Below are 25,393 nucleotides of genomic sequence, written 5' to 3'. Positions count from 1 at the left end.
GCACACAGCACTTCGGCACCGTACTAGCCCTGTAGGAAGGGGTGAATGCGTGGGCTTGGAGGCCTGTTGACGCTGGCGTCGGTCGTCCCGGTTTTGATGCTGACGTCAACAGTTGGCCGGGATTTCAGAGAATCCCGGCCTGTGTTTCTCAGAACGTCCGGTACATTAGTCATGTCTTCCCTTGTGCAGACAGAAGCAAAGTACAAACTTAGTTCCTCAGCCATTTCTTTGTTCCCTGTTATGAATTCCCCGTTTCTAATTGTAAGGGGCCTACATTAGTTTTTATTAATGTTTTTCTATTTGCATACGTATAGAGACTTTTACAGTCATTATTTATATTCCCCGCTAGTTTGCTCTCAAATTGCATTTTCTCCTTAAGCAATCCCTTGGTCTGCCTAATTTTAAACTGTTCCCAATCGTCAGGTGTCATAGATAGAATTTACAGTGCAGAAGGAGGCCATTCGGCCCATCGAGTCTGCACCGGCTCTTGGAAAGAGCACCCTACCCAACCCCATACCTCCACCCTATTCCCGTAACCCCACCCAACACTAAGGGCAATTTGGACACTACGGGCAATTTATCATGGCCAATCCACCTAACCTGCACATTTTTGGACTGTGGGAGGAAACCGGAGCACCCGGAGGAAACCCACACACACATGGGGAGAACATGCAGACTCCACACAGACAGTGACCCAAGCCAGAATTCGAACCTTGGACCCTGGAGCTGTGAAGCATTTGTGCTAACCTCTACGCTACCAGCAAGGTCTATTGCTTTTTCTTGCAAATTTGTTCGCCTTTTCTTTGAATCTAATACTATCTCTGATTTCCTTAGTAAGCCATGGTTTGGCCACAGTTCCCATTCTACTCTTGTTCCAAAGTGGGATAACCAACTTTTGGAGTTCACCTTTTCATTCCTTGAATGGTTCCATTATTGCCATCTCATGCTTCATACCATCATAGTTACCTTTATTGAGGTTCTGGACCATGGTCTCAGAATTCACTACCTCACTATTCACCTTGATAAAGAATTCTATCATATTATGGTCACTCATTCCCAAGGGTTCTCTCAAAACTAGACTGCCAACTAATGGTTTCTCATTGCACAACACCCAGTCCAAGATGGCCTGTTCCCTTGTTGGTTCCTCAACATAATGATCTAGAAAACTATCCCATAAACACTCCCGAAATTCCTCCTCTATCTATTGTACTGTGACTAATTTGACTTGCCCAATCTATATGCAGGTTAAAGATACCCTAATCACAGGTGTTCTTTTATCACATGCATCTCTGATTTCCTGTCTAATGCTATTCCTAATATTACCACTGCAATTTGATGGCCTGTATACCACCCCCACAAATGTTTTTTGCCGCATGGTGTTTCTTAACTCCTCAAGACAGATTCCACATCATCTGCACAAATATCTTTCCTCAATATTGTATAAATATCTTCTTTCTCAACAATGTGCCTCCACCACCTTTTCCTTTCTCCCTGTCCTTCCTAAAAACTGAATAGCCCTCAATGTTTAGATTCCATCCTTGGTCACCTTGGAGCCAAATCTCCGTAATCTCAATTGAAATGAATTCCATTGAAATGGAAAGTGGGCAGCATGGTGGCACAGTTGCTTCACAGCTCCAGGGTCCCAAGTTTGATTCCCGGCTTGGGTCACTGTCTGTGTGGAGTCTGCACTTTCTCCCTGTGACTGCGTGGGTTTCCTCCGGGTGTCTGGTTTCCTCCCACAGTCCAAAGATGCGCAGGTTAGGTGGATTAGCCATGCTAAATTGCCCTTAGAGTCCAAGATGGTTGGGTGGGGTTACTGGGTTACGGGGATAGGGTGTGGACTTGGGTAGAGTGCTCTTTCCAAGGGCCGGTGCAGACTCAATACGCCGAATGGCCTCCTTCTGCACTGTAAATTCTATGATTCTATGATATATCATATCCCTTTACATCTATCTGCACAACGAATCCATCCAATTTATTTTGAATGATCCACGCATTCAGGTACAAACCTTAAGGCTAGTGCTTTTATTGTACCCTGTCCCTTCCTTACTATTGATTAGTGTTATTATCTGATACAGGCCCTTGGTTTCGCTGCTTATCACTTTTCTTATTCTCCTTTCTGACTTTTTCTCTTGTTCCTGATTTCCCCTGGTCTGAATCCTTGGTTCCCACCCCCCTGCCATATTAGTTTAAACACCCCCCGCAACCGCCCTAGCAAGTAGCCCCCCAAGGACATCAGTCCCGGTCCTGCCCAAGTGTAACTTGTCCAGTTTGTACGGGTCCGACCTCCCCCAGAACTGGTCCCAATATCCCAGAAATCTGAAACCTTCACCCTCACACTATCTCTTCAGTCACATATTCATCTGATACATCCTACTATTTCTACTCTGACGAGCACGTGGCACTGGTTAATCCTGAGATCATTACCTTTGAGGTCCGACTTCTCAACTTTCTTCCTAATTCCTTATATTCTGCCTACAGGAACTCATCCCTTTTCTTTTACCCATATCATTGGTGCTGATGTGTACCACGACCAGCGGCTGTTCACCCTCTCCCTCCATAATGTCCTATAACTGTTCTGAGACATGCTTGACCCTAGCACCAGGGAGGCAACATACCATCCTGGAGTCTCATTTACAGCCACAGAAACGCCTATCTATTCGCCTTACAATTGAATCCCCTACACTCCACACTTTTTACTCCTCCCTTCTGCAGAAGAACCAACCACGGTGCAACAAATTTGGCTGATGCTGCTTTCCCTTGAGAGGTCATTCTCCTCAACAGTATCCAAAATGGGATATCTGTATTGCAGGAGAATGGCTACCGGAGGTTCCTGCACTGTCTGCCTACCTTTCTTGCTCTGTCTGGTGGTCACCCATTCTCTTCCTGCCTGTGGAGTCTGAGCCTGCGGTGTGACCATCTCACTATACGTGCTATCCACGATACTCTCCACCTCACGGATGCTCCAGTGTCCCCAGCTGCCTCTCCAGCTTTGAAACGCGGGGTTCCAGGAGCTATAGCTGGAGACACTTCCTGCACATATGCCGCCCTCAGGCACTTGAAATGTCCCCGGTTCCCACATGCAGCAAGCGGAACAAACCAAGGCTTTGAATTCTCCTGCCATTACTTAACCTTTTAAATTGAAGCTTTCGATAATGCTTGATATTAGATTAAATCCAATTTTCTATGGCCCTTCTTTGCTTGTCCTCGTTACTATCAATTAAATCCCTTACAGATTATAAACCACAAAACCTATTTTCAAACTATAATTGATGAAATTTGTAAATACTTACCGACCTTGCCCACTAATTAGCAATCAGCTCTCTCCCTTGTATCTTCTGCTGCAGCAGGGCAAGACCATGCTCTGATGATTTAAAAGTTACAAAGCAACGAGAAAAAGCAAAGAGCACCTCTTCTCGCTCTGCAGCAAATTCCCAAGATTAAAGCTTGAAACTCACTCTGCCTGTGGCCTCACTTCTGCAAAGGGTACTGTCGGCTGGTAGTGCCCAGGCCAGAAGTAGGCTCCACTGCCCCCATTTGGCACCCCCTTGTATGGGCTACTGTGGACGTTGCCCTTGTGTGGGCCGTGTGATGTCAGCAGGTGGCGGCCAGTTTGGGGGGGGGTGGTATGGCGGAGTGTGGGGCACAGGTGCGGTGGGTGCACCTATATGGCCGGTGTCATTCTGCAAAGCCAAGGCCATGGTGGGTGGTCAGTGGGGTGCGCAGCAAGATGGCGGCTTTGTAGGCCACGGCAATGGCGGTCCATACCTGAACACGGCCTGAGTCCCATGGGGGGGGATCAATCAATGCTCCCTCCCCCCAAACACAAGCCCAGCCAGTGTCCGGCCCGGCAGCACACGGTCGCACCCCTCCGTGTCCTACCTCCTCACTCTCCCTCATTGCCACCGCACCCGTTTCCCAATTTTTAAAAGCACAAGTGCATTGGGAATTCCCCCCAGTGGAGGTAGATAATCGAGGAGGCACTGGAGAATACCGGGTTAGGCTCGCTAATGATATGCCAATGGCGTTTACTGTACATGCGGAGTGGAACGCATTGATGTCGCTGTTGAGGCACGAGAGAATTACTATTTTGCATGAAACCAGCTTCCGCCACGATTTCAGTGTCAAAACGATTCTCCACACAATCGCGTTTCCCGATTCCGGCGTCGGTTGACAGAGAATCCTGCCTCATGTTCTTCCGGCAGAGGAGAATTGCAACTGATGTACGAACCCTCTGACAGCGCAAATTGGAAAGCAATTCCGTAACCCTTGCTATGCAAAGTCCCGGAGCCTGCCACACTTCCTCCCCCGCACCGCAAAGCAGCTCTCCCACACTAAAATTACCTAGGTACCCCCGAGACTCCTAAATAGGGAATTCCCCCCCTCCCCCCAGGGACCCCCTTAATAGGAAGAATCCTCCTCATACACCCCTTAATTGTAGGGTCCTCACAGGGACCCCCTAACTAGAGGAACCACCACACTGATGCCCCCTACCCAAAGCGACCCTCCACAGAGATCCCCTGACTAAAGGGAGCGTACACCTCAGACCTTTACCCCTTCCTCCCCCAGAAAATAGACAGCTGCCCCAAGCTAGAGAGCAGTCCAGACAGGGGCAGTGAAACAAATTACAGTGACTCTAAGTGCTGAAACCCTAATGTTTACAAACATCAACCACAAAGAATGGTAAATGCATTGCAATCACATGCTTGAGGGATTGGAATACACTTATCTCTCTTCTGGTCTCATTTCTGGGGGTGTCCCTCTAGTCAGGAGGTTCCTGTGGGGGGAGGGTGTCCCTTTAATCATGGGGTCCCAGTTGTGGGTCCCAGTGGGGGCCTCCCCTATTAAAGGTGTCCTGGGTGGGGGGGGGGGGGGGGGGGGGTCTCCATAGTAAAGTAGTAAAGGGGTCCGGGGTGGGGGGGGTCTCCCTATTAAAGGTGTGCCTGGGGTGAAGGGGGGGCATTTGGTCTGGTAGAGGACGGATGGGCAGGTTGTGCATTGTGTGGTGGGTTGGGGGAAGGAAAGAGTGGACCACTGATGGACTTTGGGAGGTAGGAGTTACCCCCTTGGCCCACCACGAGGTCCACCATGTCAGGGCTACGCTTGTAACTACCAGAAGTTAGCCATGCCCACATGATTCCTGGCCTAGGGGACCAGAGAGTCACTGTGGATCGGAGATTAGGGTGCCGGGCTCCCTAAATGGATGCAAATGATCATTAAGACACATTTGCATTCATTTACATCCTACCATTAACGTGCGATTGTGTACCTTAATCCCAGCGCCAGCGTAGGGTCAGATCATCGTGTTTGGATCCCCCCTTCCCTGATTCTCCGTCCCATCAAGAACCGTGCTTTGGGCATCTTGGGACGGAGTATCCAGCCCGATGTTTTGCAATGCAGTGATTAGGGTTGGATTTGTACTTCGCAGTTCTGTCTTTGATCTTAAGCCATGTTGATGTTGTGATTATGATCAGAATTAACGTGTCCTGTTGGTTGACATGAGAAAGTTAGTTATTTTGTAAAAGTTATATTAAACCTGTTTTAGTGTTCCACTACCGTAGAGAACTGGATATCAGAACTAACGTTCTTGAGCTAAAAGCAGCAATAACATGAGATAGATGTCGGAACAAAGACAGCTTGATAGTAACAATTATGTCCCTCACAGGTATCTGAAATTCACCAGAACCAACATAAGTCATTAATGGAGTTATCTCTACATATATAGGAAGAGAATGAGTTCTGACAGCACTGGACTTAAGAGTCCCTCTTGAACTCATTACTGGGGTTTAGGTTTGACTGTTTATTCAGCCTGCAGCTTTTCATGACCTGAATTCTATCTGGTACAAGTTACAGAAGAAATATCACCTTGGGAGATGAAGAAAGAAAGAGCTGATAGCATCTCATACGTTCCTATCATTTGCCACTAACTTCAGAGCAATTTTATGAGAATGGAATTCAGTGGCACACCAATGTAGTATTTATGGGTAATTAACAGGAACTGCAGCAACATGAAACGCAGTTTAACACTTCAGATCCTGCTTTGTGTAGTGATTGATATGTAATGCTATTTTTGCAAAAGATTCGCCAAGTGGAATCCTGTTAGAATTAAACAACCACAAAAAATGGCAGCACAAAAATGGCAATTTCAAAATGACAATTAGCAGTCAACTTGCAAAAAGAGCATTTTATGGGACAGAAAAAGCTTAGTCAATAGGATGTTAGGTATTCAGCTCTAGACTCCACATAAGAGCTGATTTGGTTTATCTGTATTGCAAAAGTATCAGTTTAAAGCTAGTCTGCAATACAGTGAACACACTGTGTGCAATTTTGCAGTGTTATTTGAATTAATAACATGAACAGGTAGTGTAGGCTTCCTGCTCAGCTTTGGCTTTGTGCCAGCAACTAATTTAAAAGGGCATGTGGAATGTTAGTATGTAGTGCAAATTTAAAGGGACATGTCCACTTCATTATAAATAGTTGTTTATTTGGACAAATGTTTTTTCTTTCTTCAAGAAAATTCAAAATACATGAAATAGTTGTCAGCATTTGCAGAAACCCAATGAAAGGAGGCTCAACGGGCAGGTGTGAAACAGACACTATGCTTAATTGATAGGACAGTACAGCAGTTCACCTTGTTCAATGGTTGGAAAAATGGGTCAGCTCCCACTCATCTGCTCCTTTTCTATGTTGACAAGGCATTTAAACCATAACCTAATTACTGCTAATCAATTTAATACAAATTAATATTAATTAGGTCTCTTTCCATGCTTGACAGACAGTAGGAGGTCAGCTAAAGGTATTGGACTTTATTTCACATGATCTTCTTCCAGCCAAAAGACAAAACATTAGCTCCAATATTCACAGAGAGACGGAAACAGAGCAGAGAAAACCTTGAAATCCAGGAAGGCAATGATCCTGCCAAATTTATCGGCAAGACCCCATACTACTTTTTGACCCTGTTTCCTGCCTGGCAGCTGGTTGTATTAAGAGTCTGGGTGGCTGCTGAGCGGGAAAGGAAGTGATAGAAAACTGCATCCACAGAGTATTTCCGGCTGGCACATGCTGCGGCCAAACTATCAGTGCTATAGAGCACCATTTTGTTCACAAGTGAGATGTCCCAAATCTTGGTCTGTCATAGGGACTCTGCAAACAGAGGAAAAAAATCTCCAGAGAGAAAAGCTCCAGCTGACTCTGAAATGCTCTTGAATTACGCAGCTAAATGTTATTTTGCTACTTATTCCTGCTGCCTTAAGGAATTGGTCCAGCAAATAATATATTAGATTGAATGATTGATCCTTGGATCAGGCTTTCCAATCAGGTTCTTGTTTCTGATCATTTAAGGAGGAAGTTATTAACAGTGGCTATGCCATCATTAAATAAGTGAAAAACAAAAAAGTATATTTTAGGCCATGTAGCAGGACACTTAGCTGAAGGATCCAGGAGGTAAACTGTAAAATATTAAATGCATACTGCAGTACAGAATGGGTGTCTTTAACATATTGCTTTCTTACCTCATAATCGACTTTGAATTTCTGTACCATCCCCAGTTCCATGAACATTCTTAATGACGCTGTTATCATTCCATCAATATCCAGGGAAAAATCATTGAAGTAAAAGCTACCGATTCCCAGCTCACTCACTGAAGGAAGTTTTGCAGCCTGAATAAAGAACAGAGCAGTTAAAAAGTGTAGACGAGGACAGATTTAAGGCTGTACTTTATGTTCTTCCATGTGCTGACACGATTTTGCTTAATCTTGCTCCCACTGGAAGTACCTGTGCTTTCGAATATATTTACGTAAAGGTATCACCCATCAACACAATATTACTGCTTAGAGATTAGAGAGCACCCATAACTTACTTTGCTCAGTTATGAAAGCGGGGTATCAAGGGTCTCAGGCGGGGCAGTATGGATATCAGGAGGCAACAAGGGCACGGGAAGGAAGTGAGATTCTTGGGGGAAAGGAGAGAAATGGTGTTCATTGACATCAGGGGGAAATTACAGGCCTCATCTTAAAATTAGGGTCTCAGGTCTTGGGAGGGATGAGGACTCCAGGAATATCATGAGCGTTTGGTAAAAATGAGCATTTTGGAGGGACCGTAGCCCTGGGAGGAAATAAAGGTTTTAGTCAATAGCAAGGCAAAGCAGACTGAGGACCTAGGAAGAATCGTGGGCCTCTGGGGAGGATCGAGTCTCTTGGCAGCTGGGGGTTTGAGAGTCACAGGAGGAATGGAGGATCGTTAAGACAAAGCACCGGGCTAAATAGCTGGCTTTTAAAGCAGACCAAGGCAGGCCAGCAGCACGGTTCAATTCCCGTACCAGCCTCCCCGAACAGGCGGCGGAATGTGGCGACTCGGGGCTTTTCACAGTAACTTCATTTGAAGCCTACTTGTGACAATAAGCGATTTTCATTTATTTCACATCACAGCCCATTGAACAAATTAGGGCCTCTTGGGAGATTGCAGGTCTTGGGTGGATTATACATAACTGTAACCGAGTTAGGATCATCACTTTAAAGATCTCAAACATTTTAATTTCATGAAATCTTTGCACTTCTCTATCAATCTGATCAAAACATCTAGACATAAGTTTTTAATAGACGAAAATAACCTTCCCTTGTTTATCTAATAAAGTATAGCTGTTATCCAGGAAATTCTTGGAGGGGGGCGGAGTTGGGGGAAAGGCTTCCACATGTCACTCTAATTCTTTAACTATATCCGCATTCCTGGGCTTCTTTGATATGCACCAGTGAAAACACAATAATAATTGATGGGGCTGATTAAAAGTTAGGCATATCAGTAAGCAGTAAGCATCGCAGTTGCTGTCTTGTCTACGGGTGAGTGTGAAGGGGTTAGTTCACAAAGACCTTTTGCTGAGAGTTTACATTCAACACTTTGGACATTTCCTGAATCACATCAGGACGACTACAAGTATTTGTGTCTTCAACCACCTGTCCCTTGGTCCTTCAGCGGCAGCAGCAGCAGCAGCTTGTTTTTGACAGGCCTGGAGCAGGGCAGAAAAGAGTGAAGCAGCAGAGGGATGCAGCTAGCAGGAAGCAGCACCCATAACAGATGTGTAAACTAAGACTGAGCTCGTTGAGCTGTCAGACAGCAGCATTTGCAGAGTCCCAGGTTGTCACGTTAGGTGCTAGTAGTCATCTTCAGCCTCTTGAGGCAGGGGAAGATCTACTCCCTGCTGCCTCAGGTGACCACACATTACAGGTGGCTATGAAAGTGATCACTGCCTCCAACATGCTTGCCTCTTGCAGACTTAAGCAGGATCTTCAAGTTAGTGGCTGGGCTGCACAGTGACACAGGGGTTAGCACTGCTGCCTCACAACTCCAGGGACCCGGGTTCAATTCCGGGCTTGGGTGACTGTGTGGAGTTTTCACATTCTCCCCGTTTCTGCATGGGTTGCCTCTGGGTACTCCGGTTTCCTCCCACAATCAAAAGATGTGCAGGTTAGGTAGATTGGCCGTGCTAAATTTCCCCTTCATGTTCAAAGCTATGCAGGTTAGGTGGGGTTAGGGGAATAGGGCAGGGGAGTGGGCCCAGATAAGGTGCTCTTTTGGAGGGTCAGTGCAGACTCGATTTGCTGATTGGCCTCCTTTTGCACTTTAGGGATTCTATGATTTTATTTTACGATTCTATGATAAGTGCATAAGGCAAGCTTATTTTTATGGACCATTAATTATGCGAGCCTTGCTTGTGGTGATACCAGATTGAATGAGCAGGGGCTCAGGTCTGTGTCTCTGGTTGGCTTCCCATGGATCAGCTGTATGGATGTGGTTATCAAAGAATCCCTAGATCAAGCATCAATGTGTATTTATCAACTGCAAAGGCTTCCACTCCGTCAATGTGCAGCTGATGTGCAACCAACAAGAAAAGGGTTGTGCAGGTGTGTGAGCCTTGTTGTAGTTCCAACTGATTTGTGTCTGAGTCTGGAAGATGCTCGGGGACAAGGGATACCCTCTTCTACCCAAGAGAAACCCAAGGGCATTTATTGTCCATCTCTAATTGCCCTTGAACTGAATGGTTTGCCATTTCAGAGGGCATTTAGGAGTCAGCCACCTTGCTGTGGGTCACATGTAGGCCAGACTAAAGATGGTAGATTTCCTTCCCTTAAGGACATCAGTAAACCAGATGGGCTTTTACAACAATGGACCATTCATGGCCATCATTGGATTTTTATTTTTATTCAAATTTCACCATCTATCATGGTGGGATTTGAACCCGGGTCCCCAGAGTATTGTCCTGGGTCTCTGGATTACTAATCCAGTGACAATACCACTACGCCACCAGCTCCTCAGAATGTTGCAGTCTGCACAGCATTGCACAGGTTCGGAGTTGTAGGAGGAATAATGCAGAGCTCATATTCTCTACTTTACACACCCAAGGACGAGCAAGAGGAGGAGGATGGTGACATTGCCAATACAGCACCAACTTCTCATGTTGCTGCTCAACACACCCTTAATTTACCATGACTAGACTGATGTTAGAAGCACATACAATGGTTACTTTTCGCCCAACCCACAACACCACTCACAAAGCAGTCCTGGAAATAACCACTGACCTCCTGCACGTCTCCCATTGGTACTCGTAAATTTGCATCGACAGCAACTGCAAACAGGAGTTGTCACCCCGCAGCAACAACAATATCCTGCATTTACACAGCTCTTTTAATGTAGCAAAATGTGTTGAGGCACTTAGCAAGAGCGAAACAAATAAAAACATTTTGACACTAAACCACAGGAGATAGCATGACAGATGACCAGAAGCTTGATCAAACAGGCAGGCTTTAAGGGTTACCCTAGAGGAGGAGACAGAGATAAAGAGGAGGTAAAGCTTATCAAGGGAATTCCAGAACTTAGCGAGAAGGTAATTGAAAGCACAACTGCCGATAGTGAATAAAATCAGGGACAGGCAATGATGTGTTGGGCAGGCTGAGTCTATGTGGACGGCGTTTGATGCAGTGTAGAGAGAGAGACAGGCTTCCAACACTTGATGAAATGCAACACAATTTTATTTAACATCTAACTATAGTACATGCTTAATTGTGGGTTGACACTATGCTGACTTGACTGGAGACCTGAGGCTAGCCTGACCAGACTAACTGACTACCACATGGTGTTTCTACTAGCTGTTGCTCACGAGCTCTGACTGTCTCAGAAGCTGGATCCCGAGAAAGCGGGAAAACTGGTGCCTTCTGGCTTTATAGTGGTTGTGTCCTGTCTGGTGATTGGCTGCTGTGTTCTGTGTGCTCACTGGTCATCCTGTTTGTCAATCACTGCCTGTCTGCGCTCCATCATATACATGGATGTATATTATGACAGGCAATAAACTAGAACTGGAGGAATACTGCGATCTTGGATGTTTGTGTGGCTGGAAGAGGTTGCATAGATAGGAAGGAATAAAGTGAAGGAGGCTTAAAAACCAGGATGGGATTTAAATTTATAATGGAGGTGTGATTGGACAGGGAGTCAGTGAATGGGTTATGGTGAACAAGAGTTGAAATGAATTTAGATGCGGACAGCAGAGTTTGGATGAACACATGTTTATATAATAATAATCTTTATGTTAAAAGTAGGCTTACATTAACACTGCAATTAAGTTACTGTGAAAAGCCCCTAGTCGCCACACTCCGGCGCCTGTTCGGGTACACAGAGGGATAATTCAGAATGTCCAAATTACCTAACAGCACGTCTTTTGGGACTTGTGGGAGGAAACCGGAGCACGCGGAGGAAACCCACGCAGACACAGGGAGAACGTGCAGACTCCACACAGACAGTGAGCCAAGCCGGAATCGAACCTGGGACCCTGGTGCTATGAAGCAACAGTGCTAACCAGTGTGCTACGTGACCAGCCAGAAGTGCTTTGTAAAGTCAAGTCTATAGGTGACATCTTTAAGTGCAACTATTCCATCACCAGCAGAGGTCATGTTCGACAGACTAATACCTACCAATGTACCTACTCTTACCCATTCTGCTCTCTCAGAAACCAGTGAGAATATTACCAATGTGCACAACACAAATGCAGGTACAGAACTGCCAAGTATGCAGTTAGGACCATCTGTTTGCCTCCAGGATCCCACAGAAAGTATGTGCAACCAATCAATGCGACAAGGATTGGTTCGGAACCAAGGTCCTATGATGTCATTGCACACCAAGGCGGAACATTGAGACGTAATAGAGAATAAATTAGAACCATTCCAGTTCCTCAATCACTATTCAGTCTGATTGCATCTGGAACAAGAACAAAATGCAACCAGGGACACCGCCAAAGAATGACAATCCCACAGATCATTGTGAGCAATTAAAGAAATCTCCAGACGAGGTTAGCATCACAAGATCGCAGCGTATCAATAGATTACCTTTACACTTTAGTGACTCATAGATTTATCAATCCTGTACACTGAGGGAATGGTCACTAAACATGAACATGTCTTGTAAATAATTATGCTTTTTTGGAAGGGGGGAAATTACATTTAAATGGAAAGGTTACAAAAGCATGGATGAGGGTTTCAACAGCAATTGATCTGAGGCAGTATCAGGGTCAGGTGATGTTACCGAGGTGGATGTAGGTAATCTTACTGATGGAGCAGATGTGTGTTTGAAAGCTCATCTTGGGACCAAACACAATACTAAAGTTGTGGACAATCTGGTTCAACTTCAGACAGTTGTTAAGAATGGAGTTTGTAATGGGAGCCAAAGACATGGACGGGATTTACCGACCACCCCGCTGTGTGTTTTTGGGGGTGAGGAGCGTTGGTGTTGTGGAGGCTGCCTGCCAGCGGGATCTACTGGTCCCACTGTTGTCAATGGGATTCCTGTTGACAGCACCCCTCATCGATAGGAAGCCTGCGTGCCAGCGTGGGACCTGAATTTCCCACCAGCGTGAACTGCTAGTAAATCCCATCCAATAGCTTCAGACTTCCCAACAGTTAGTGGGAGGAAATTTCTCCTCATTGAATATTAGATGTTGGCAAGCAATGTGACAAGTCAGAGACTGAGGAAGGGTGAAGAGAGATGATGGTGAGAAACAGCTGAATGCCATTTCTGTAGTTAATCTTTTGGGATGATATCGCCAAGAGGCAGTATGTAGCTGAAAAATTGAAGGGGGCAATAACACAGGAGTGGGAAGAGAGGCCATTGCAGTTGATGCCATGATTGGATGGATAAGAATGGAACCAAGAGCAGTTCCACCCAGCTGGATGTCACATGACAGGGGTTCAAGGCAGATATGCAGTCGATCATGTTGACGGCTGTAGATAGATTGAGAACGATGTGGAGGGACGGTTTGTCATAATCATAATCGCAAAATAACCAAGAATGGGAAAAATGGGAGAAAGTGCAAAGTAATACATTTTATGTGATTTTGCTAAAGAACACCAACTTTTTTTCTTATACACTTGGTGAACTACAAAAACATTGGCCGGGATTCTCCGAGCCCGCGCTGGGTCGGAGAATCGCCAGGGCGGCATGAGAATCCCGCCACGCCGCGATGTGGTTCTCCTCGGACCGGAGAATCGCCCGCCAGCCGTGCAGCGCTTTCCATGCGGCGCCGGTTGGGGGCCGCTGAATAAGCCCCCAGCGGCGATTCTCTGGCGGTCGATGGGCTGAAATCCAACGAGTCCCCGCCGACATGGTTCTAATCTGATACCACCTGGCGGGAGCTCAGACTCGCGGCCATGGTGGCGGACCTGGGTGGGGGGGCGGACTCTAGGGGGGGTGGGCTCAGCAGTGGGCAGGCCCGTGATCGGGGGCCACCAATCAGCGGGCCATCACGATCGGGGGGGGGGGGCGACTTACCTTCCTCCGCATGGCCCACCATCTCCGTCCGCCATGTCAGCGTCGCCCCTGCCGAAGTGGGAAGCTGTGCGCATGCACAGACCCGCTTGCGGAAGCTGCACGCATGCACAGACCCGCTTGCAGAACCCGCGCGCATGCACAGACCCGCTTGCGGAAGCCGCGCGCATGCACAGACCCGCTTGCGGAAGCTGCGCGCATGCACAGACCCGCTTGCGGAACCCGCGCGCATGCACAGACCCGCTTGCGGAACCCGCGCGCATGCACAGACCCGCTTGCGGATACCGCACGCATGCGCAGCCTGGGCAGCCAGAGCTGCGGGACGCATGCCGGGGCTGTGCTAGCCCCATGGAGAATGGAGAATCACCCTGGACTTACAAGGAAAAAGTCCGGAGTGATTCTAGCCCGTTTTCCGACGTGTGTGGGGACTTAGTCCCCAAAAGGGAGAATCCCGTCCATTAAGATTACCCCCCCCCCCCCGAGAGGTTGTTTCTCTTGCTGTAGTCTCTAGAATTAGGAATCACAGCCTTATGATAAGTGATCAACCCTTAGAATCACCAGAGACTCCCGACAGTGCAAAAGGATGCCATTCAGCCCATTAGGTCTACACCAATCCTCCGAAAGAGCAGCTTACCTAGGCTCACGTCCTTGCCTGATTCACATAACCTCACCTATCCTTTCGACACTAAGGAGAATTTTGTGTAGCCAATCCACCTAACCGAATAGAGGATTGTGAATCTTTGGAATTCTGTTGCCAGTGGACTGTTGATAACATAGAATAGAATTATAGAATCTCTACCATAAGACCAGAAAGCATACGAGCAGAATTAGACCACACGGCCCATTGAGTCTGCTCCACCATTCAATCATGGTTGATATTTTTCTCATCTCCGTTCTCCTGCCTTCTCCCCATAATCCCTGATCCCCTTATTGATCAAGAACCTATCTATCTCTGTCTTAAAGACACTCAGTGATTTGGCCTCCACAGCCTTCTGCGGCAAAGAGTTTCACAGATTCACCACCCTCTGGCTGAAGAAATTCCTCCTCATCTCTGTTTTAAAGGATTGTCCCTTTAGTCTGAGATTGTGTCCTCTGGTTCTAGTTTTTCCTACAAGTGGAAACATCCTCTCCTCTATCCAGGCTGCACAGTATCCTGTAAGTTTCAATAAAATCCCCCCTCATCCTTCTAAATTCCAACGAGTACAGACCCGCAGTCCTCAACCCTTCCTTATACGACAAGCTCTTCATTCCAGGGATCATTTTTGTGAACCTCCTCTGGACCCTTTCCAAGGCCAGCACATCCTTCCTGAGATATGGGGCCCAAAACTGCACAATACTCCAAATGGGGTCTGAGCAGAGACTTATATAGCCTCAGAAGTACATCCCTGGTCTTTTATTCTAGCCCTCTCAACATGAATGCTAACACTGCATTTGCCTTCCTAACTGCCGATTGAACCTGCACATTAACCTTAAGAGAATTGTGAACAAGGACTCCCAAGTCCCTTTGTGCTCCTGATTTCCTCAGCATCTTCCCATTTAGAAAATAGTATCTACCTCCATTTCTCCTTCTAAAGTGCCACAACCTCACACTTTTCCACACAGTGGCGTGCAGAGGGGGGGGCCGACGGTGCGTTGGCCCCGGGCATCCATTGGATGGGGGCAGGGGCGTGCAGAGAATGGATCGCGCCTGCGCACCGCGGTCGGCCGGAGCGCGCCTGCGCACCGCGGTCGGCCGGAGCACGCCTGCGCACCGCGGTCGGCCGGAGCGCGCCTGTGCACTCGGTCGCCGCTGTTGAAGAGGCGGCTTTCCACTCGGCGGCTGGAGCGGGAATAGAAAGGGCGCGAATTCTCCCGAATCGACGGCAATGCCACCATGGGTGCGTTTTCTTTATTCTTTATCTTTTGATCTATTTTAAAACTCTTCTCTGCACCCTCTCTATAGCTGTCAACTTACTAAACTGTCATGCCCAGAATTTGACATTTGGGCCAGGGGCACCCATTTGGGACAGAACCAGTATTTTATAAAGATTCATCATGGCCTCTTAACTTTTGCCCTCTTACCCTTTATACTTAAAGCCCAGGGTCCTATAAATGGGAGATTCTCAGAGACTTGACTGCAAGCTGCTGGAGCTCGGATCTTGAACAGAGCTTTTATATCTGGATTTGGGGACCCTTTATGCACTGGCATAGTGCAAAAACAGGCCCCACATGACCAGGGTTTTGTGAAGAAGAAGGGATCTGGAAATGTGTCGACTGTGAAAATTATATTTGTGGAAATTGGGTGAAGTAATGCCGGTGTTTGATGAGACTTGGTGCTAAAGCTTTAGAGAAATGAAGATGGAATTTGATTTGAAGAAGTTCAACGTTTTGAAGGATATTGTGGCTGAAATGAATGCGATACGTGCTGAATGGGCTGACTGAGAAATGTGTGAGACATGTCTTTGTATCTGCTATGTGTAATTTATCGGTCATATTATTGCAATTTTCCTGTTAATTCATGTTTAATTTACGTTGATTTTGGTGTGATTGCTAATATAAAAGATTACTGCTTTGTGACAGGAGGTATCATTTGGGGAAAAGAACTTAATAAATTTGATTGATTTATATTAAAATCGAATAAAGCGTTTATTTCATGTTTCATCTGTGTTTATATATTCAAAATGTTTTCCTTTCTCATAATATTTCTCAGTATATTAGGCCTTATACTTGAGTCTTTGGGGCATACAATCAAGATTTGCCCCGGGCATCACCAGACCTCTGCACGCCACTGTTTCCACATTGTATTCCATCTGCCACTTCTTTGCCCACTCTCCTAGCATGTCCATGTCCTTCTACAACCCGCCTGCTTCCTCAATACGACCTGCCCCTGTACAGATCTTTGTATCATCTGCAAACTTAGCAACAGTGCCTTCAGTTCCTTCCTCCAGATCACTAATGTATATTGTGAAAAGTTGTGGTCCCAGCACCGACCTCTACAGTGTTGAATGAGGCCATTCGACCCATCGAGTCTGCACCGATCCTCCGAAAGAGCACCCTACTCAGGCCTACTCCCCACCCTATCCCCGTAACCCCACCTAACCTTTGAACACAAAGAAACAATTTACAATGGCCAATCGACCTAACCTGTACATCTTTGGACTGTGGGAGGAAACCAGAGCACCCGGGGGAAACCCACGCAGACACGGGGAGAAAGTGCAAACTCCACACAGACTGTCGCCCAAGATCGGAATCAAACCCAGACCCCTGCCACTGTGAGGCAGCAGTGCTAACCTCTGTGCCACCGTACCACTCCCTAATGTTCTAGATCAGTATATTCAAGATAGAGATTGATACATATGGCCACTAAGGGAATCAAGAGATATGAGGATAATGCAGGGAAGTGAAGTTAATGTGGAAGCTCAGCTTGACCTTATTGATCAATTGCACAGTGTCAAACTCCCAGCTCTTGCTCCTATTTCTTACACTCTAATGTTTTTAAATGTCTCCTTTCGCCATCATCCATCCCGGCTGGCCAGTCACACTTGACTGCTATCAAATTAATGCTATCAAATTGCTCAAGTGTAACTTGTTGCAGATCAGCATGGTACTGTGAAGTCAAGGCTCAGATATGTTATCATATTGAAGGTATCAATTACATTTGACAGCCAGATCCTGAATGGCCACGGTGATTTGAGCTCGCCATCAACCCACCCATGTTTGAAGAGTACTCCTCCATTCCCTCTCCAATTGTGGTCAATGTGCACATTGCACATTTTCCAGTGCTTTGCAATGATTTCCCTTTTTGTCGATGGTCTTTGGGTACCACTTCAGTTCAGCTGAGTAGAGCTTGCAGAGGGCAGTGATGCAGACTCGGCTGCTTCCTCGGCCACCACTATCATCTCTTGCTCATTTGTGAAGAATGAGTCACCATGTGAAAACCCAACCACCTATTTAATCACCAAGTACTGTGCACCTTTGGAATCCTCAGTGGTCTACTGAGGATTCAACATTCACATGGTCCATTGACTGGTGTGTGCGAAAAGGCTCTGGTGGACAGGAGAGATATGAATTAGCACTGGCAGTGTCAGAATGTTGCAAATTGCCATCATTAAGATGGTCAAATTTAACTCACAGCTGAACTCAAGTCAACATGACTGAATGACATGTGTGTGTGTTATATTTCATTCTGTTTCCAGGTCTTGTCTCCCCATCTCTGATGGCCGGGGACACCAAGATGCCACATTTATCGAATGCCTCCTTGCTCTGTAGTTGCTGATGTGTAGAGACCTACTCCTTCTCCCTTGTGGTTTTCACATGCTCTCTTCATCTGAAATAGGAGGAGGAACAGATCTAAAAGTGACTGTTATGACCATGATATGGGAGTGTAGAGAGGGTGACTATTAGGGAGAGGCATCGTGTATAAGGATGAGAGTGAGTGGTAGTGGTGGATGGATAGATGAGGCTGCGAGACTGAACAGGAAGACAATAATGGTTGCACTAGCAAGCCAGCTGGCTGTGAGAAGTAATGGATAGATTGACACGATGGAGTGTAGTGAAGAAGGTGGAGGTGGGGGGTAATGTTTGATATCCACGCACAATGTAGGTTAATGTGCAACTTTACTCACCTTTCCTATCCTGGTCAGGTAATTAAAATGTTTCCTATCCTGAATCTAGTAACGCGGCAAAATGTTTCTACTGAACTGCTGGTCCACCTCTAGCAATGCCTTCTTTGTATCAACAGCAGGTTTCTTCCTCCCATTGCTGTGGTAGAGTATCACTCTATGGCTCCATTGTCTTCAGCAGTACATAAAGAGAGTCATTACTCTTTTGATCATTCCAAATTGATTTTTCTACTTCTTCTAACTCATCTAAATTTGATCCTTGTATTGGCCCTTGAAATACTAGAATTGAGATTGCATCATGAAAGCCCTCATTATGCTCGCAGCCACACAATAGTTGCCGAACCAGAAGTAAAATAAGAAAGAGGGGCGGGATTCTCCGCCGGCGTGATTCTCCGTTTTGCCAGCGCCTGGGGCTTTCCTGATGGTGTGGGAAACCCCATTGACTGGCCGGCATAATGGAGAATCCCGCCAGCGGGTCAGGGCAGAAATGTGGCACGGCGGGGCAGAGAATCCAGCCCGAGGTGTCTGGATTGAAATGCCACAGACATACTTGTGCGTCTTACATTTGAATTTCTCATATATCAGATACCTCTCGTTCCCAACACTCCTCCGAGTTAATATCGGGGTACAATATTGGGCATGATTTAACGGACAAAGGAATCCCGTTTTGGGTGCGCATAGCGGGGTGACTCTTGGCGCTGCCCCGCTATCCAACAGGAGCCTTGTGTTTTTTAACCTTGGCGAGGAACGCCCCACCGAGGCCGCACTTACTTCACTTCCTGCACTGATGAGCGAAGCGTTCGGAGCGCCATTTTTAAATGCTGTGCCCATGCTTGTGTGGAGGTCTCCCAGGTACGGACATCCGTTCCGGGCCTCGGAACAACTGGGCACTGACATAGAAAATTAGCTTAATGGCTCACTTAAATATGTGAATCTGGCAAAATCCAGATTGCAACACCTCGTTAGATCTCGCAAGGTGCTCTGAGCGTTGCAGATCACATGAGAGGCCTCTCCCGAGATTTTTGTTTCTAAATTTAGAGTACCCAAATCATTTTTTCCAATTTTGGGACAATTTAATGTGGCTAATCCACCTACTCTGCACATCTTTTGGGTTGTGGGGGCGAAACCCACGCAAACATGGGGAGAATGTGCAAACTCCACACGGACAGTGGCCCAGAGCCGGGATCGAACCTGGAACCTCGGCGCTGTCAGGCAGCAATGCTAACGACTGTGCCACCATGTTGCCCTTCTCACAAGATTTAATGACCTCATTGCATCACCAAGTTGGGCGCGACGAGGCCGTTTGATCACGCCCATTTGATTCAGAAGGTTATTTTCTATTAATATTTGTTTATTTTATCACATGAGGAACAGATGGAAAGTTCCAATGACTGTTCATAAATTATGATCATATTTTTATTCATCTACTTAGTATTGTTCCTGCATGAGTGTAATCAATAGAGTTAATTTACATCAGTAATAAGACAGCAGAAACATTAACCAACGCAAAGTGCTTCAGGAAATTCCCGTAATGAATAGTGATGGATTAATAATGTGTTTTAAGCTGAATGTTCTGGAAAGGCAATATGATTATGAACAGAATGCAACAGAGTTCACCTCATCACTTAAATTACAAAACAGAATGGAAGTTTCGTTGATATGTTTAATTTAACAATGGAAGTATTTATTAGGGGAGTGGAGGCCGTCAATGTGCAATGAGTTACAGGATCTAAGTTCAAACCAAGTCAGAATTGAGAAGCTTACTTAAGGATTATACAGGATGGTTGGTACGGAAATTGAAAACCGTCCCATTCACAAGCGATACCTTACTGAGGTTGGGGATGATGTACTTCGATGGGACAGAATATTAAGAAACTTTGAACTCATCTGTGCCCCCTGAGCTCGATGTGCTGGGAGCGAGCATTTCATATTCAGATTGTAGGGTGGTGCAGGGAGATAATGAGACTGCAGAGAGGAAGAAGGACCACAGCAGTAGAGAGAGATGCAGGGGAAGAGAGCATTGGGAAAAATTTATCGTGGTGAAAGAGAAATTGTGGGAGAAAGATATTACGGGGAAAGAGAGTTCTCGGGAGGGGAAAGAGGTCACTGGATGAAGAAAGATTACAGGGAGAGAAATGACAGATAGCGAAAGATCACAGGGAAGATTGATTATGGGGGAAGAGCAGTCATGGGGGAAAGATCGGTCATGGGGGAAAGAAAGATTGCGAGGGAAAGGAATTCTGGTGGAGAAAGATCACAGGGAAGAATGACTGCAGATAGGAAGGATCATAGAGAAGAGGAATCACAACAAGTACGATCACGGGGAGAAAGAGATCCTGTGCTGAAAGGGAGATCTCAGGGTAAGGAGATCATGGGGAAGAGAGCCTCTGGAGAGTGAGATGGCAGGGGAGAGAGATTGGGGAAGAGAACTCGGGGAAACGAGATCACAGGGAAAGAGAGATAATGGGGGACATACATTGCGGGAAAGAGATGTCTGAGAAGCATGATTGCAGGAGAGAGAGATCACAGAATCACAGAGAAGAGAGATTGTCATTGAGTTCCTGGATGCGGAATGATTGCAGGGTAGAGTGATCGCAGAGGCAGAATAGGTACAAATATGACCCCAACGCATCCCCCCCATCCGTCTTTGGAAGGAGGGCTCAAATCCACCATTTTCACTCCCCTGCCACTGGATTCATTTTGACTGTCCGAAAGCATAAAGCTGACAATATCGAATTAAGGGCCCTCTCCCCGTGTTCAATTTCCTTAAGAAGTGTTACAACACCAGGTTAAAGTCCAACAGGTTTGTTTCAAACACAAGCTTTCGGAGCACAGCTCCTTCCTCAGGTGAAGGAGCAGTGCTCCGAAAGCTCGTGTTTGAAACAAACCTGTTGGACTTTAACCTGGTGTTGTAAGACTTCTTACTGTGCTCACCCCAGTCCAACGCCGGCATCTCCACTTCAATTTCTTTGAACTGAGTGGATGAAAAACGGGAGAGATATGTATCGTGCAGATGATTCAATATTGACTATCACCCACTTTAAAGTTTTGTCCAAAGTCAAAATTACCTCCATGCCTATCAATCTGGGCTGGGTTTGAACCCGATACCTAGAAAGTGGAAATTCCTAGCAGAAAACTCCTGCACATCAAACAGCATAGTCACCACTAAAGGTAGAAAATGCATAAGCTTACATAGAACTGGGTCTGGCCATCCTGTATTGTAATGACAAACTATTGTACACCTGACATGAAGATCTTACTCCAATGTCAGCTTATATCTCCATAAAAGGAATAAAAACCTGCATGGGAGGCTCAGAGGAATGGGTAATGTCATTCAATTGTTTTTTTATCCCCACTATACAAGTCCGTGAAGAGTATGTGTGTTGTTAGATCACCCTGGCCTCAGACCAGGTGGCCTAACCATAAAAGAGAAGGATATGGATAAAGAAAGTGCAGGTATGCTCCAGTAGAAGAAAAAAAAGAGTATGTATAAAGTGAAATAGAAAGTGGAATGGGTGATAATTTTCTGATTTGTACCCCTGACAGGAAGCATCACCCACTGGAAGCACATTGGAAACATTGACCCAATAATTACAAATTCTCTGCTCCCAATGGGAAGGACTCCCTGTGAGGGGGAGTGCAAAGTTGGAGGATCGCTCATACATATATTTGAATATGGCTGAAATGACAAATAGAGAACTCACATAAAACTGGCCGCTCGGCATCTTACAACCCTTTATTGTACCAGACACTGCTAAAATGATCTCAAGAAACAGTGCTATAAAAGGGTCTGGTGTGAGAGGGTAATTGTAGTCATAGAAAGGGTGCATAATATGGTGTCTACAGTACTACCAACATAATTGATGGTATCATTAAAAGACATATTTCAACACTTGCACTTGTATATTCCACACAAATGACATCGGCAATAACTAAACATTTGCGCCAAATATATACAACTTCTTTGTGGGAAATACCTGTAGATAAAATAATTACAATAACTTATCAGTATTGTAATTATAGTAATTTATTTCCCACAATACTTAACATTTTACTATAGAGCATAAAATAGACATTATAGCAACAGCATGCACAAGGAAGGTAATATGCAGTAATTCTTTGTGTAATAGGGGAGAGCAGGCCTTAAATTCATCAATTTGCTTTTTTTCACTGTGAGCAGATTTTATTACTTTAATAAATAATCTGCACTGACCACTCTTTTGTATTCAGTATTTTTCATGTGGCAGCAGAGAGTCAGCAGGCGAATGCATTACATTTAATCACTCGCTTCTAGATTTATAATCAACAACCTGTTTACAAATTTATAAACCCAGTCACGCATGTTGATATATAAAACATCTTGTGAATGAAATTCCCAAGACAATCTATTATTAAACAAGAGTTCAGCACAGTTGAGTAAAAAAAACACCAATAGCATGCACGGGTGTTCTGATTTAGTATCTCTATAAAGAAAGGTTTGATTTCAGAGGTGTAGGTTTTCCAGGCTTTTAGAGGTGCCTGCCAAATGGTAGCACAATTGGAACTGTGCTAACTTTCATGGGATTCGTATTGGAGAAGTTTACCTTCAGTCGATCGACCTCTGCTTTCGAGCATGTTGCATGGTATGACAGCAACTGAAATGATAAACAGAAATAATACTGAAATTTATTTAAAGATATATACTGCAAATTGACAAAATGATCAAAACGCATAACTGTATCACTTCCATCTACATCATGATGAATCATATAAGGGTAAAAATTGGTTCTGGATGTTCTTATGCGCTAAACCATGGCAATGGTACGGTGGCACAGTGGTCAGCACTGTTGCCTCACTTCGCCAGGGACCCGGGTTCAATTCTGGCCTCGGGTGACTGTCAGCGTGGAGTTTACACGTTCTCCCCGTGTCTGCGTGGGTTTCTCCAGGTGCTCTGGTTTCCTCCAACAGTCCAAAGGTGTGCAGGTTAGTTGGATTGGTCATGCTAAAATGCCCCTCAGTGTCCAAAAGGTTAGGCGGAGTTACTGGGCTGTGGGGATAGGGTGGGGGTCTGGGCCTAGGTAGGGCGTCTTTTGGAGGGTCGGTGCAGACTCGATGGGCTGAATGGCCTTCTTCTGCGGTGTAGGGGTTCTATGATGCCGAATATGCTCACTCCAAACAGCAGACAGCCCAAAAATTGAGGCTCGGGCCTTATTATTGACATGGGCTGTTGGTATCAGTCTGCCTCCACAGACGACTTGTGCATTTGAAGGTAACAAATGCTGGCCCCACTTATTTTGTCAGAAACAACTTGAAGATAAGTCCCTGTGGCTGCGAATGACTGATGTGCCATGTTCGGGGACAGGGTGTTAGGAGTTGAGGAGGGGAGTGAGGGGGTGGAGTGACACTGCGAGGACTTTCGAGTTCGAAGGAGTACTCCTGCTTCCAACTGTCTCCACAGCAACATTTTGTTAGCAGCTGCTGTAGAACATTGAGTGAAACAGTGTCGTAGTCAATATTTTCCCCGCTTCTGGACTGTGATAGAAAGATTCATTCGTTAGGTAAGCAAAACTAAGCTTTATTTACGGACTACAACTGCTAGCAGTATGGCTGAGACTTGAAGTCGGAAGGCAGTCATGTACAAACTGCTGGTTCCCTTCCAAGTCTGCAATATTACAAAAGAATAAGACGCAGTTTATACATTATAGGATCAAGATAACATGAATACAGCTTGGTCAGGAATTTGATCAAAAGTAAAACATAAGTAATAATCATTACAATGGCGTCACCTTGCTGACCTTTAGAGGACTCGGGGTCTCATATCTTTATCTTGTCTTTTGGTACATGTTTTAAGAAATGGAGCAAACTTGTTTAAGTACCGACAGAGACAAGTTTTTAGCTTACGTATGTATTTAGATTGCTCTGGTCTTATGACGGACAAGCTTTATCCGAGTTTAGAGTCAGCCAGTTCTCAGGTCGAGTTGACCGTGGCTGCTTGTATTTGTGCCTTAGGTTATGCGAAGTCAGTTTAAATTTAATTGTACCAAGAAAACTTGACTAGTTTTCCCATCATGCCATTATTTGCTTCGCACAATACAACAGGATGGGTACATGCTCCACTCATCACACAGTAATTTCTGAGAGGGGTCCCAAAAGTATGTGCCTGGCCTCTTATCACCACTTGTATAGAGCTTAATACCTAACTTAGGTGGCTTCACAGAATATCTGAAAATGTTAGAGCCACAATCCGAAAACATGCAGAGATTGTTTTACACCTCAAAAATGACAACTTGCATTTATATAACACCTTTAATGTAGTAAAATGTCCCAAGGCACTTCACAAAAGCCTATTCAGAAAAAATATAACACTGAGCCACATGTGGAGATATTAAGAAAAGTGGCCATATGCTTCTTCTAAGAGTAAACTTAAGGAGTGTTTTTATAATGGGTGCAATGCATGACAAGTTGATTTAACCTTATCACCTCTCTTGATTCTTTTACTTTAAAATGAAAGAAATGTAATTCAATTTTCTGTCAAGGCAGTGTCCTTTTAAATTAGTAGGAAGTATACATTTTAAAATACACCTTATTCTGCATTTCGTTTTTTAATGTACTCTTCCCACACCAAACAAAAGGTAATGATAATGTCATCTTGTCAGCAAAGCAAAAATAGCAATTTTGAACCATGCTTTACACAGTGGCAACACAATTTTATGTTTCAACACAAGTGTCACATAGTTTAACTGCGCATAGCTTTTAATTGATTTGAATCTTACTTTGAAAACAAAATTTAACTCAGTATATTTTAAATATATCTGAATTAAAAAATAAAGCATTCTTGTTTTCTCAGAGTGATGATGTGGAGATGCCGGCATTGGACTGGGGTGAGCACAGTAAGAAGTCTTACAGCACCAGGTTAAAGTCCAACAGGTTTGTTTCAAACACTAGCTTTCGGAGCACTGCTCCTTCCTCAGGTGAATCACCTGAGGAAGGAGCAGTGCTCCTAAAGCTAG

At 45.3% G+C, this 25,393-nt stretch overlaps 1 protein-coding gene across 1 annotated transcript in view; it reads right to left on the bottom strand.

Moving 5' to 3' along the window:
- Positions 1-25,393, bottom strand: part of pde11al (phosphodiesterase 11a, like) — a 392,598-nt gene that overhangs the window by 104,520 nt on the left and 262,685 nt on the right. Inside the window, exons 10-11 of the mRNA XM_038797237.1 lie at positions 22,988-23,038; positions 7,512-7,658 (exon numbers count right to left, since the gene is read on the bottom strand). Of these exons, the coding sequence (XP_038653165.1) occupies positions 7,512-7,658; positions 22,988-23,038 (198 nt within the window). The remainder of the gene's footprint in view (positions 1-7,511; positions 7,659-22,987; positions 23,039-25,393) is intronic.

The sequence above is a fragment of the Scyliorhinus canicula genome, chromosome 5, assembly GCF_902713615.1.
Source record: "Scyliorhinus canicula chromosome 5, sScyCan1.1, whole genome shotgun sequence".
In the NCBI taxonomy this organism is placed as follows: Eukaryota; Metazoa; Chordata; class Chondrichthyes; order Carcharhiniformes; family Scyliorhinidae; genus Scyliorhinus; species Scyliorhinus canicula.
This window is presented reverse-complemented; position numbering and strand designations above follow the sequence as displayed.